Raw genomic sequence first — 13,500 nt, 5'->3', positions numbered from 1 at the left:
AGAAAATATAGGGTAAACCCTAAAATAAGGGATTGTTTCAATTTAAATAGTTAAAATATAAATTTTTTTATCAATTAAAAATTTAATTTAAGAATTATATTCCAAATAATAGATAATTTTCTATAAATAGTTTAATTTTTTTTTTGAACTTAAATTGTTTCATTTATGAAATTAAAATTAATTGATAGAATTATGTGTAAATTGATAATACAATTATTAATTTTAATTTTTTTATGAGTGAAATTATATAAATGAATTTATTTAGTATTAATTAATAAATGATATTATTTTAATATTTAGCCATGGAGTGAATGACAAGTGAGTATTTAGGATTCGGTAGATTGCTGTTTTTATGTCGTTTTGGGATGAGCGTTAGAATAAACTTTCCGTTTTGCATTCTGAATGTTTCATTTTGGATTTTTCTCTATTATTCTTTTAAATAATAATAATAATAATAAATAATAAATAAAAACTTTTATTTTTATTGTATTTTAGTCCATGATTTTCAAACATTTTATTGTTGTTAATAAAAAGTTACATTAATAGAAAATATTATAATCATTATGGAACTAAATTATAAAAAATACTTTTAAATTTTCAAAATTTTTAATAATACATTTGAACCTTTAAAAAATACATTTATTATTAGTTATGATGAAAATTAAAAAATACTATGATTTTTTTTAAATTTTTCTTTAATATTTAAAAACTTTCTCAAATTACACTAATACCCTTAAATTTTTTAAAAATAAATTTCGTTTTAAAAAAATGGTAAGTTAGAAATTGAGTGTGATTTTAATTGTATTATTAATGATTATTGAATTTTTATTTATAGAAAATAAGTTTTATAAAAAACATAGGAGCAAAATATNCAATAATGGGCTGGCTTAGGTTTGGCCCACAATTGAAACCACATTTTCATGAAAAAAGCCCATGTATTTTGTTTGGGCCAAGAGTTTTGGCCCATAGAAAAAATAAGGGCTCACAATACACGTGTCAAGTTATGATTGGATCGAAGACGTTGACTAACATAAATTATAGTGTTCCATTTCACAGAGGATTAAACCTCCTGAAACCCGCTAATTAAACTCCCGAAAACGGCAAAAATAAAAGCTTGAAAATCCCAAAATTTGATCATTTTTGTGTGTGAAATTTTCACGGAGGAAGCGAAAGAGAGAGAGAATTGCGAGTCTCTCACTTTCACTTGCATTTCACAGATCAGATCGAAACTACACCACCATCATCATCAACAACGACCCTCAAAATTCTCGTACAATCTTCAAAAAATTTCTGAAATTTCCCCCAGATCCGCCCATCAATTCTTCTCCATTTCGTATGGTTGTAATTGTTTACGTGGATTGGTGATACAAATTCAGTTGGGTGTAGTTTGTTTTTGGGTTTTCAATGGCGTGTATAAAGGGTGTGAATCGATCGGCGTCCGTTGCTATAGCACCGGACGGGCCGTACATGGCCGCCGGAACGATGGCGGGTGCTGTGGATCTGTCATTCAGCTCATCTGCCAATCTCGAGATCTTCAAGCTTGATTTCCAGTCGGATGATAAGGACTTTCCTGTAATTGGGGATTCTCCGAGCTCCGAACGCTTTAATCGCCTCTCCTGGGGAAAGAACGGATCGGGCTCTGAACAATTTTCTCTCGGCCTCATTGCCGGTGGACTCGTCGATGGGAACATTGATATTTGGAACCCTCTTGCGCTGATCCGGTAATTGCATATGGTTTTTCATTTCTCTTTTATCAGTTCGTTCCTTAAGGATTTGGATTGTATTTGTGCCCAAGTGAAGTTAATGCATCGTTATCCTTTCGGTTGCTGGTAATTTGGGAGAATAGAGTTTATTGATTCTTAGTTAACGGGTGCTTATTCGGGGAGTTGGCTTCAACTAAGTATTGAAATGTAACTTCAATTGCCACTTCTGAGTGTTAGACTGGAGTTGGTTTTGGCAATTTGAGTAGAAGTATGCAGCGTAAGAATTGAGTAATTACGAACAATCAAATTGATGTAACGGTTAGCCAGAGTAGATGACTCTTTCAAACAATGATGGTCCAGGTCTCCAAAAAGAAAGTCTCGATGAAAGGAAAGGGGAGGAATCCTCCTAGCTAGCAGGTGGAAATCCTTTCCCAGTATCAGTCTCGACTGGAAAGAAGAGGGAGGAGGGGGTTCGGGAATGATTAAAGCCTCCCAGAAATTCTTTCCTCAATTCCTTTCTTCCTGAGCACCGGAACTTGAGGAGACTACAAGTGTAGAAAAATGGAATTTGATTGGCCACTAGATCGATGAAGAATCTCTCCCAAATTTTCTCTTTAGTGATTCACCGGCCACTAGATCCATATTGCTTTAAGTTTCTGAGTTGGTTTAATTTTCTATTTGGACCCTGGGAAGGTGGATGGATCAGAAGAGTTCCATAACATTCAATATATCAAAACATCAGTTCAAATAGGAATCTGAAAGTGGGCTAAGTTGTTTATCGAGTTTCCTTTTTGCCTAACCCTTCTAAGTACTTTGAAGTCATGATAGGTCAAGAGGCTTGCTAATGACTGCTTATAAAGATTTCTTTTGATTTATTACCGATGGAAATCCCTGAAACTCCTTGTGAGAACCATGTCTAAGAGATAGAAATATGCTCATATTTGAAAAATTAACAGTAAAGTTCCCACTCTCTGAAAAAGTCTTTTTTTTGCTAGATACAGTTTATTAGTTCAATTTTACAGTCATCCCACCTTTGTTCTCAGTGTAATGTTCAGCTTTCTATATTGATTTGTAGTCTTGACTCTTCTTCACCTGCATTTTTCAGTCCCGAGGCAGGTGAAACTCCTCTAGTTGGACATCTATCAAGGCATAAAGGGCCTGTAAGTTCTTGCAAATTTTGCAATGCTCACATGAGTTTATGGACTCTTAACAATACTATTGTACTGTAAAAATTCTCATAGTGAGAGCTATAATATTTTCCTCTTGCAGGTGCGTGGTTTAGAGTTCAATACAATTACACCAAACTTGCTTGCGTCCGGTGCTGATGATGGTGAAATCTGCATATGGGATTTAGCCAACCCATCACAACCTATTCATTTTCCACCTCTGAAGGTTCGACTTTGTTGCATTGTATAATTTTTATTATAGCATACTTGCAACTCTCCTATTTTCTTGTTGACACCAATTGGAGGGGTGCTCTTATATATAGTTTTGGCTGTTTTGGGGATGATGTTTTGCCCCCTTTTCTGATGCAATATTTTTCTGTGGAATACAATCTATTATGTCTTGCATCACAGTCTTTCTTTTATTACTGTCTATGAAAATTGTAAACTACGGTTCACAATTTATTGTTGACATCAACTTTTTGAGAAATATTGCAATAAACCATATTTACCCGCCATTAGATCGGTTATTATATGTCTCAAAGTTGTACCTTTTTTTTTTTGGTAAGAGACTAAATTTTGTAGGGTTGGGCAGTCCACCCAGCCTTTTTGTGAGAGATCAACTTCTACATGTCCAAAATTTGGTCCCACCAAATAATATCCCTGATGAGTTGCTTGATATCTTTACCAGGAGAGCAACCACCATGGGTTAATCTAGTTGTCAAAAAACGCCAATGTAAATCATAAAGGATTTAAGGGAATGGAGACTAAGAAACTTTGAACAATTGATAGGACCACCGTCTATGCTTTGGAAATAGTAGGTTCCTTTCATTTGGTCAATTTTGTAAGACTCTGCCAACCACCGTCTTCCAAATAGAGTTAGATACAGGATCCCCCCAAAGTTGGATGGAGGATGACAAGCTCGTTTTGTTTATATTTTGTTTTTTGTGTGATTGAAGGCAAGTCAGTCTACCTTTCACTTTGAAGTTGGAGGTTCTGGACATATTGGCATTGATAAGAATTGTAGAGGTTGCTATACACCACAGACTTCCCTTGTCATTCTTGATGCTTTTTGATTCGGCAGGAGGTGAATGCTTTCTCAAGACTTCTTGAGATCTATCCCAAGCCTCATTTTTGGATGCTTTTAGAGTTCAAAACTTTATTTTTGGGTTCTGAAATTGACTTTTCTGTGCCATCTTTTAGCCTTTTAGATTATTTTGTTGGAGAGAAATGAGAATCTTTGTAATGGTGGAGAAAGATTTCTTCTTTTAATGGGTTTTGTGATATTTTTTTTCTTTCTATTTCTTGGTAATCTGCATTTAAAAAGGTTTTGCCCTAAAAAAAAAGGCTGGTACTTGTACTCTTACGATTATTTCCCTTTGGAGGATCTTTTTGTTACTCTTTGATCGTCTCTTAGGGAAATGTCTTATCCCTCTGTGCAGTTTTGATGTATTTTCTGATTTTCAATATAAAAGTCCCTTATAAAATAAAGTGTAATTTGAAGGATTTATTCCCGTTTAAACACAGCAATTTCTTCAGGGCAGCCAAGTAGGACTATCTAACAGATCTAGCTAACTAGAGTTTGATATTTTCCATGCCAGGAAAAGCTCTACTTCATCATGCTATTACTACTAGCTACCATCCTCACTTTGCTTTCTTCTGTCAAGTTATATAACCATCAAATCAAATGAATGTTTAGTCGATCATTCTATCTTTATGCAGGGTAGTGGCTCTGCAGCTCAGGGTGAAATTTCGTTTTTATCGTGGAATAGCAAAGTTCAACATATATTAGCCTCCACATCATATAATGGAACAACAGGTGAGGAAAGAAATCCCGTTTCATACATTTTTTTGGGCTGTTGTCTTTGTAGGCACATTTTTCTTTGGTTTTTAAGTTCTGTTCTTGATCGAAGAAAACTTGTTACTATCACTATTTTGAATTTAATTTTTTTTCTTCAAGAAACAGAATTAGTTGAGAATGAAATTACAAAAAGAGGGGGAGGGAAGCCTCAACCTCGATACTGAAGGAGGCTACAAAAAAGCTCTTCCAATTGACACTTATTGTAAACTGATTACTATTTTGGACACACGTGATAAAAAGAGCTTAACAACAAGGGGCAGGGGAGGGAAGATGTCTACACTGAGAATAACTAGCAAATATCATATTCTCAAAGAAAGAGTTAAAACATTGCTTTTCTCCCTAACATTTTGTTTGTAACTCTTCTTGATTCAGTTGTTTGGGACCTGAAGAAGCAAAAACCAGTTATAAGGTAAGTTTAATGAACTATTGAATTAAAAATCTTAAATTATGCAATTGGATAAAGTCCAAAATTTTGGGTTGCATTTGATAAATTTATGTTGCCCCTGTCAACTCAGTTTTTCAGATTCCACTAGAAGACGCTGCTCCGTGCTGCAGTGGAATCCTGATCTTGCAACCCAACTTGTTGTTGCTTCAGATGATGATGATTCTCCTTCTCTCAGGGTAAGGATTTCCACGGACATTATAGTCTTAAATATTGTAAAAGATTTCAAACTATCTTTTATGTTAATGTATTCTTTTGCTTTCAGCTTTGGGATATGCGAAATATTATGACCCCAGTTAAAGAATTTGTGGGCCACACTAGAGGTATGATGATAAATTTTAATTTTATATTATACTCTTAGCTTCTGCCCTTGAACTCTATCTACTTTCAAGTTAGAATAATATCAAAATGGTAAATGACCCTGATTTAGTTAGATATGATCTGATAATCTGATAATTGATTTCTTGCCTCTCCATTCATTTGGAACTAGTCATGTGGTAGTTCGTATAGAACTGGAAGTAAATAACTCGTATTAATGATTTTCTTTTAAAATTTGTACAATGCCATTTTTTCTGGGTTAGATCTCTGATTGTTGTCTCGTGCTAGTATTTCTTTTTTTTTTTTAACACCTGTTGAATGATTAAAAGATGGAGGGCTGAGCTTTTACAGTCTGAGCTCGTGTTATGATTGAAATTTACTGCCCAAAATGAAGAGGGTTATATTGACTTTTCCATATGTTCCTGTTAAATGGAGTTGAGGATGAGCGCCTTGCTTGTTCCTGTCCATTTAAAACAGTGGAAAGAGGGTTTGGCACAAAAGACTGAACAATAACCTGAGATAGGTTGAAAGTGAAGATTTGATGCTTGACATTTGCCAACTGTAAAAGGCAACCGTACTCTTCATCCAATTATACCGCAGATCAATGGAACTATTTCCATCACGCTTTGGACAGTAGGAGCTGCATTATTATTATTATTATTATTATTTTTTTCCTCTTTTAATAAAGCAAAGTTTCTGAAACCTTCCATTTAAGTTTGTTAATTGCTGTACATATAACAATGTTAGATAGATTAATGAAGTAATTGCAAGCTTTGCAACTGGTAGATTAAGTTCCCTTTAATTGTGATAAACCTGACTTGTAATCCGTACTTGTTATCTGCTAATGATAGATTGGAAATCTTCCTGTTTGCATGAAGCTTGCTTATTTATTTTTTTGCTTAAATGAGCCTCCTAAAGTTACTTTGCTTGTAATCAGGTGTAATTGCAATGTCATGGTGTCCCACCGATACCTCCTACTTGCTAACCTGTGCCAAAGACAACAGAACTATCTGCTGGGATACTATTTCTGGAGATGTAAGCTCTGTTGCAGTTCTTTGATTTTCTGCTTTGCATTCTTCTACACTCCATAGCTTTGTTAGTAGGTGCTTCAACATATGCATTAATCAGGAAACTACTTTGATTTTCCTCTACCAATGCAGATTGTGTGCGAATTGCCTGCTAGTACCAACTGGAACTTTGATGTACATTGGTATCCTAGGATTCCTGGTGTTATATCAGCATCCTCATTTGATGGGAAGATTGGCATGTATAATATTGAGGTACGACCCTTCTTGTTGGGTATTCATGAAAGGAAGGACATCGTACTCTCGATTAGAGATATGTTCTTCAAATCGTTTTTCAATATATGGAAGTGAACCTGCAAAGGCTATTAATGTAGTGAACTGCTCTTCTATGTGCAATGAAATCATCATTATATAGTGCCTTCATTTTTCATTGCTGAATAAACTTAGCCTGAAGTATCCAGTTTTTCAATTTTCAGTTGTTTGGTATATAAAATCGATTGTTTTGGTTTGCCATCCTATGTTTACAGAGTTGCAGCCGATATGGTGTAGGAGAGAATGATTTTAATGCAGGTAAGACAGTTTTTACTGCACGTTTACCTTTTCGATGACTGTTTTGTACTAAAAAATAACCGTAGTATATTTGATTCTGTTGTTCTTTCCTTCACTTGTCCCCTTGCTTCCTTTGCATTCATGGGCCCACTGCCTTCTTCAGTTTAATTTGTATCACTATAATATAATGAAAATACATTTATGCTTATTATCTTTTTTCACTTGATTAACTGATCCCTATTTTAAAAACCTTTCTCTTAGTCACCTATTCAAGCATAGCTTAGGGGATAAGACACATATTACAATTCTGAAAGCCAATGGTTCGGTCCTTTGTCCACGTGGTCGTTCAACTAGAATAATCTTTCTATTAGTCCATCCCTGCCTTTAACAAAATTTTGGAATATTCTTGGTTTGCCGGGTTTTCTTTTTGTTGGATTGAACTAAATGAGGCTGTATATTATCAGTATCTTATATATAAAACATAGAACTAAATGAGGTTTATTTTTTACTCTAGTTATAACGGATGCTGGAAAAAACTTATATGTTTTCTCTCTCTCTCACATTTTCCTTCTTTCTCTCCTTTGTTCCTACGTGATTGTTGGCTCTCTGATGTTATGTTATGTTGATTATTTATTTATGCAGTATCTTTGAGAGCACCAAAGTGGTATAAACGTCCAGTTGGGGCCTCTTTTGGATTTGGAGGAAAGTTAGTATCATTTCAACCTAAGACTCCTATTGCTGGTGCTTCAGCTGGTGCTTCAGAGGTATTTATTTATTCCAGTAGTCAATTTGAATTTCTTGACGGCTAGTTCATTTTCACCCCCTGTATTTATTTCCAGGTTTATGTGCATGACTTGGTAATGGAGCACAGTTTGGTTACTCGTTCATCTGAATTTGAAGCTGCAATACAAAATGGTGAACGCTCTTCTCTCAGGGTTTTATGCGATCAGAAGTCTAGAATATCCGAGTATGTCATTCTTCTTTCAATTTGTCTCCATCTCTGATTTTTTTTTTTTTTTTTTTTTTTTTTTTTTTNGGTTAACGGTTGTAATGTCTTTAACAGTTTGGAGGATGACCGGGAAACATGGGGGTTCCTGAAAGTCATGTTTGAAGATGATGGTACTGCTAGGACGAAGCTTCTTAGCCATCTTGGTTTTAGCGTATCAACTGAATCGCAAGACTCACAAGGAGAGATTTCCCAGGATGTAGGTGCTCTCCAACTGAATGATGCAGCAGCAGCAGATAATATTGGATATGGGGATGGTAGAGAAGCCACGTTATTTCCGTCTGACAATGGGGAGGACTTCTTTAACAATCTGCCCAGTCCAAAAGCTGATACACCTTTATCAACTGCTGGTGATAACCATGCTGCTGAGGATACTGTTGCTGCAGAAGAACCACAAGTTGAGGAGGGAGTGGAAGACAATGGAGTTTCATCATTTGCTGATGGTGTGCAACGGGCATTGGTTGTTGGTGATTATAAGGGGGCTGTTGGGTTGTGTGTATCTGCAAACAAAATGGCTGATGCCTTGGTTATTGCTCACGTTGGCGGTGGATCCTTGTGGGAGAATACACGAGATCAATATCTAAAAATGTCCCATTCACCGTACTTAAAGGTGGCTGAAACTTTATCCAGTTCTCACGAAGCTGTGGATATTAACAATTTTTTTTTTTTTTGTTTTACTGTTTTGTCACTTCGAAGCTTTATTAAAGCCATAGTCATGCTTGATTGTCTCTGAGAATGAGGCTTCACAAACTAACTCTCTACGTTTTATTTTTTCTCCATCAGATTGTTTCTGCAATGGTCAACAACGATCTATTGAGCCTTGTGAATACGAGGCCCCTGAAATTCTGGAAAGAAACACTTGCCCTTCTCTGCAGTGTAAGTTTTATATTTATTTTGGAAAAAAAAAATCTCTAGAAAAATGGCGATGTCAACATTTGTTTGCTGGAATTTGTGTGCAAAGGATCTTTATGCACTATATCTATAAGAGGGGATGCTGAGTTGGTCACTAAAAATTGTCTTGGACTTGTACCCACCGTGTTATGAGTTTCTTCCTTGTTGACCTTATCTTGCAAACATGCCGTCTACTTTTTATGTTAAATAGTGGTTACTTTACTGTTTCCTGGAAATAAATTCCCTAGAAATGCTTCTAGTTACACTTTCATGTTGCTGATAAAGCTTCAATTTTCATCTGTGGACTGTATTGCTAATTATGTTAATAAAGCTCCCGTTTTCATCTGTGGACTGTATTGTCCAGGAAAGTCTGGAAGCAATTCTCGCTAGATGATGTTGATTATCAAGCATTTGAATCTTACTATAAGTTAACGTGTCTTTCAGTATTCATGTTTGTTGTCGAAGGTATCTGATTTCTCTGAAAAATTAATGTTCTAAAGGTATTACAACAAGCATTTGAATCTTACTATAGGTTAATGTGTCTTTCAGTATTCATGTTGATTGTCAAAGATATCTGATTTCTCCGAAAAATTAATGTTATTGTTGTTGTATCAACTAACAGTTTGCACAAAAAGATGAATGGACCATGCTCTGTGATACTCTTGCTTCAAAACTTATGGTTGCCGGTTACACACTTCCAGCAACTCTGTGCTTTATATGTGCTGGAAATATTGATAAAACTGTTGAAATCTGGTCGAGGAGTTTGTCTACTGATCGTGAAGGAAAATCTTATGTTGATCTTCTTCAGGTGAGTGTACTTTAAGAGATAATATTGAACATATGTATTGGGCTATAAAGTTGAACGTGCCTTCTGTCTTGGTTAGGATTTGATGGAAAAGACTATTGTGCTTGCTTTGGCCACTGGACAAAAGAGATTTAGTGTAACTTTATGCAAGCTTGTTGAGAAATATGCTGAAATATTGGCAAGTCAAGGACAGCTAACAACGGCCTTGGAGTATATTAAGTTATTGGGATCTGAAGAATTGACGCCTGAACTTGTGATCCTGAGAGATAGAATTTCCCTCTCTACAGAATCTGGTGAGTGCTCTGTCATTAAAACGTTGGTTATTGTATCATATAATGTCCTGATTTCTACTATACTTTCTTTTTAAACATCGACCTTTGTTGGCTTCACCTATGTTGATGTGCTTTTGATTTGAAAGCTCAAATTGTTTCAGTATGCTCAGGAGCACAAATAGTTAACTATTTAACCATAACTCTTTAGAATAGTACAAATTTTTTAGAGAAGAGAAGTAGATTTCATTGATGAATGAAATAAAGGGGTAAAAACTCCTAACACCAATCGGTGAATTACATGAATGTTCTTCAATTGGAGATAAAGAAAGAAAGACTGTGATATAAAGGGATGACCCATTGGACAATAAATTGAACCTTATTGTTTCTTTGTTCATTTTTTTAACAAGCTTGAATTATTGATCTAATTAGTAAAACTTTGATAGCAAGGCCTAAAATAAATCGTGCTTTAGTCTCATTTGATCATGTTTTAGGATTTGAAATAAATTTTGGAAAAACTGAACTGGTTAGATTATTAGTTTTACAATAAGTTCAATACTAAGAGAGTCAAAAAGCTTCAGCATTTAGATGTTATTTTGAGTTAGATGTTATTTCTAAGCAAGAACGTTACTTTGGCACAGATAAAAACGACAAGGCATCGACTATTGAATACTCTCAGCAACCAAGTGAAAATATGTATGGTGCTGAAGCCACCAAACATTATTATCAGGTGTCCTATCTTCCTTTTCTTTCATGCTGCCATATTTTTTCTGGTTTTAGCTTCTTTGAACCTGGCGGTATATGCCTTGCTTCTTGGAATTCTGCATTTAACTTCTCTTGTTGATGACATAGGAGTCTGCTTCAGCACAATTCCATCAGAATATCCCTAGCACCACATACAACGATAACTATTCCCAGACTGCATATACGGGGAGAGGATACACTGCTCCTACACCATATCAGCCTGCAGCACAGCCTAATTTATTTCTTCCATCACAGGCGCCACAGGCTCCAGAGGTATACAAATCTATTAGAGTCGAACAAGGACACGTAAATCCAATGAATTTAGGCATAATTAAAATTAGGCTTTAATGACACTATGGTAATTCATATATAACATTTGATTAAAATCCAAAACAGTCTTAAAAATGTAAATGAACTCATAATACTAAGCTGAATTTAAAAAATGTTAAATACGATGAAACTGTAGCATTTTCCTTCTAATTGCTATCGTCTCACATTAGTCTAGTATTGTCCTGCCATATCTTTGGTGGAAAGCCAGTCGTTGAGATCTTCTTGGGTGCAATGCCCATGTAATTTTAAGGATGATGAATGATATCTGCCTTGTCATTCTATGTAAGATATTGCTCTTGATGATGCTTGAAGGTCTTTTAGGAATTGGGTTGTCTGACAATAATAATTTGTTTTTGGTTTTAGACAAATTTCACTGCACCCCCTGCTCAGCCTGCTTCGAGGCCATTTGTTCCTGCAACACCTCATGCTTTGAGAAATGTGGAAAAATATCAACAGCCCACTTTGGGTTCTCAGCTGTACCCTGTTCGTACTTCTTCTTCATTGATGAGTACTTAAAATCCTACCATTTTTAGTGTAAAATATTCTTTTTATTGATTATGTAATAATTGTTTCTCAAATATTTTAGGGAACTGCAAACCCTACTTATCAACCTATACAATCAACTGCTTCAGTTGGTTCTGTCCCATCACACATGGACCCAGTTCCTGGGCATACAATGCCTCAGGTTGTGGCTCCCGCTCCTCCATCAAGGGGATTCATGCCAGTTCCTAATCCAGGAACTGTTCAGCTTCCTGGTATGGGTTTGTCTCAGCCACCCAGCCCTCCTACACAATCTACTCCAACACAGCCAGCGCTAACAGCTCCGGCCCCACCACCAACCGTGCAGACTGCTGATACTTCAAACGTACCTGGTAATTGTTCGTTTCAGTTAACTATTTGTTTAACAGAAAAATTTTATTTGAGATCCTGTATCGATTTTTGGTTTTTTATATTTGACCACTAATATGAACGTAGTTTGAATTTCTCCAAAACCATGCTGTGGATTTTAGATGCATTTAATGTTTTCAACATTGCATTAGCCCTGAACAAGGACTAATGGCTAACGTCATAAGGTGTCATGAAAACTAACTTCCAGATGCGGCCTCTATACCTGCAATTCAGCTGCTCTCAGTTGGTTCACGTATTGAATCATAATGCATTCTTGGTTTTGTATCTCATAGAAATTATGAAAAATAAAAAACCACCTAGGATTAAAAAATGTTTTTTACATAAAGGTGATAGAAATTAGAACATAAGTATATATTCTGCTATCATTTTCCGGAAATTTATGCTCATTTTGTACGCACATTCATATTTAGATACAATAATTGGTTAACATCTGCAGCTCATCAAAAAGCTGTGGTAGCAACGTTGACTAGACTTTTCAACGAGACCTCAGAAGCATTGGGAGGCGCCCGTGCAAATCCAGGTAAGAAGCGGGAAATTGAAGACAACTCAAGGAAGATAGGTGCATTGTTTAGCAAACTGAACAGCGGTGATATATCTAAAAATGCTGCTGAAAAGGTTGGTCAGCTCTGCCAGGCTCTGGATGCTGGCGATTATGGCCGTGCCTTACAAATCCAGGTATTTGTTATATGCAGTTCTTACTATTTTGTTTTGTCCAAATCCAGAACGAGATAAATTTATCTACCGCTACATATAGGTTCTTCTTACGACAAGCGAATGGGACGAGTGCAGCTTCTGGCTGGCTACGCTGAAACGAATGATCAAGACGAGGCAGAACATGAGGTTGAGTTAGGGAAGACACATGATAGCCATTTCTGTTTTTTTTCTTTTTTTTTCTCCTTTTTTTGGAAATTATTTTCCCTTCTTATAGCTCTACCCTTCTTGTGCCACCAATCCTTACACACACACACACGCACGCACACACACAAACACAAGAATGGCGTCCCTTGATGATTGCAGCTTCCGGATTTTGCCCCAATGTTCTCCTCTATGATCTTGTCTGGTTTCAAATTGAAAGAGTTAGCTCTGAAGTATAACTGATTGTTGTTCTTATTTTGTAGTTTAGAATTGAGGAGAAAGTCCCATTTTGAATGAATTTATTTTTCTTCATTTTATTAATGCATCCCTGAGCCGTTTCTTGGCTTGCATAAGCTCCGTCCTTGTTAGAGTGTCTACTTTCATTGTACCTTCCATTGACATATCCTAATTTTCTTAAACCTGGTTTTCTAGAAACGATGATAGCTCATGTCTTCCATTGAATAAATGAATCAGAAACAGCCTAATATCTAATATAAGTTTAAGTTGGTGCCTTGTCTGAAGTGGGTGCACTGTTTTGTGGACAATACGGTTTGGAAACTACAATGAATCAATGAGAACAATATGAAAGAGATGAAAGTTCTTTATAGGGCGCACGCCTCGTTTTTTTTC

General features: G+C 35.9%; 1 protein-coding gene across 1 annotated transcript; it reads left to right on the top strand.

The window, feature by feature from the left end:
• Window positions 1-1,130: 1,130 nt before the first annotated feature.
• Window positions 1,131-13,220, top strand: LOC111787746 (protein transport protein SEC31 homolog B-like). Its single transcript, XM_023667785.1, has 22 exons — window positions 1,131-1,721; window positions 2,809-2,863; window positions 2,973-3,095; window positions 4,589-4,685; window positions 5,100-5,136; window positions 5,243-5,348; window positions 5,435-5,492; window positions 6,425-6,522; window positions 6,648-6,767; window positions 7,040-7,082; window positions 7,704-7,825; window positions 7,901-8,028; window positions 8,125-8,677; window positions 8,851-8,943; window positions 9,581-9,766; window positions 9,843-10,056; window positions 10,674-10,762; window positions 10,885-11,049; window positions 11,470-11,589; window positions 11,693-11,978; window positions 12,452-12,690; window positions 12,770-13,220. Exons 1-22 carry the CDS (start codon window positions 1,405-1,407, stop codon window positions 12,863-12,865), a joined length of 3,345 nt encoding a protein of 1,114 aa, XP_023523553.1. The 5' UTR covers window positions 1,131-1,404; the 3' UTR covers window positions 12,866-13,220.
• Window positions 13,221-13,500: the final 280 nt, after the last annotated feature.

This window comes from Cucurbita pepo, chromosome LG02, assembly GCF_002806865.2.
Source record: "Cucurbita pepo subsp. pepo cultivar mu-cu-16 chromosome LG02, ASM280686v2, whole genome shotgun sequence".
Lineage (NCBI taxonomy): Eukaryota > Viridiplantae > Streptophyta > Magnoliopsida > Cucurbitales > Cucurbitaceae > Cucurbita > Cucurbita pepo.
This window is presented reverse-complemented; position numbering and strand designations above follow the sequence as displayed.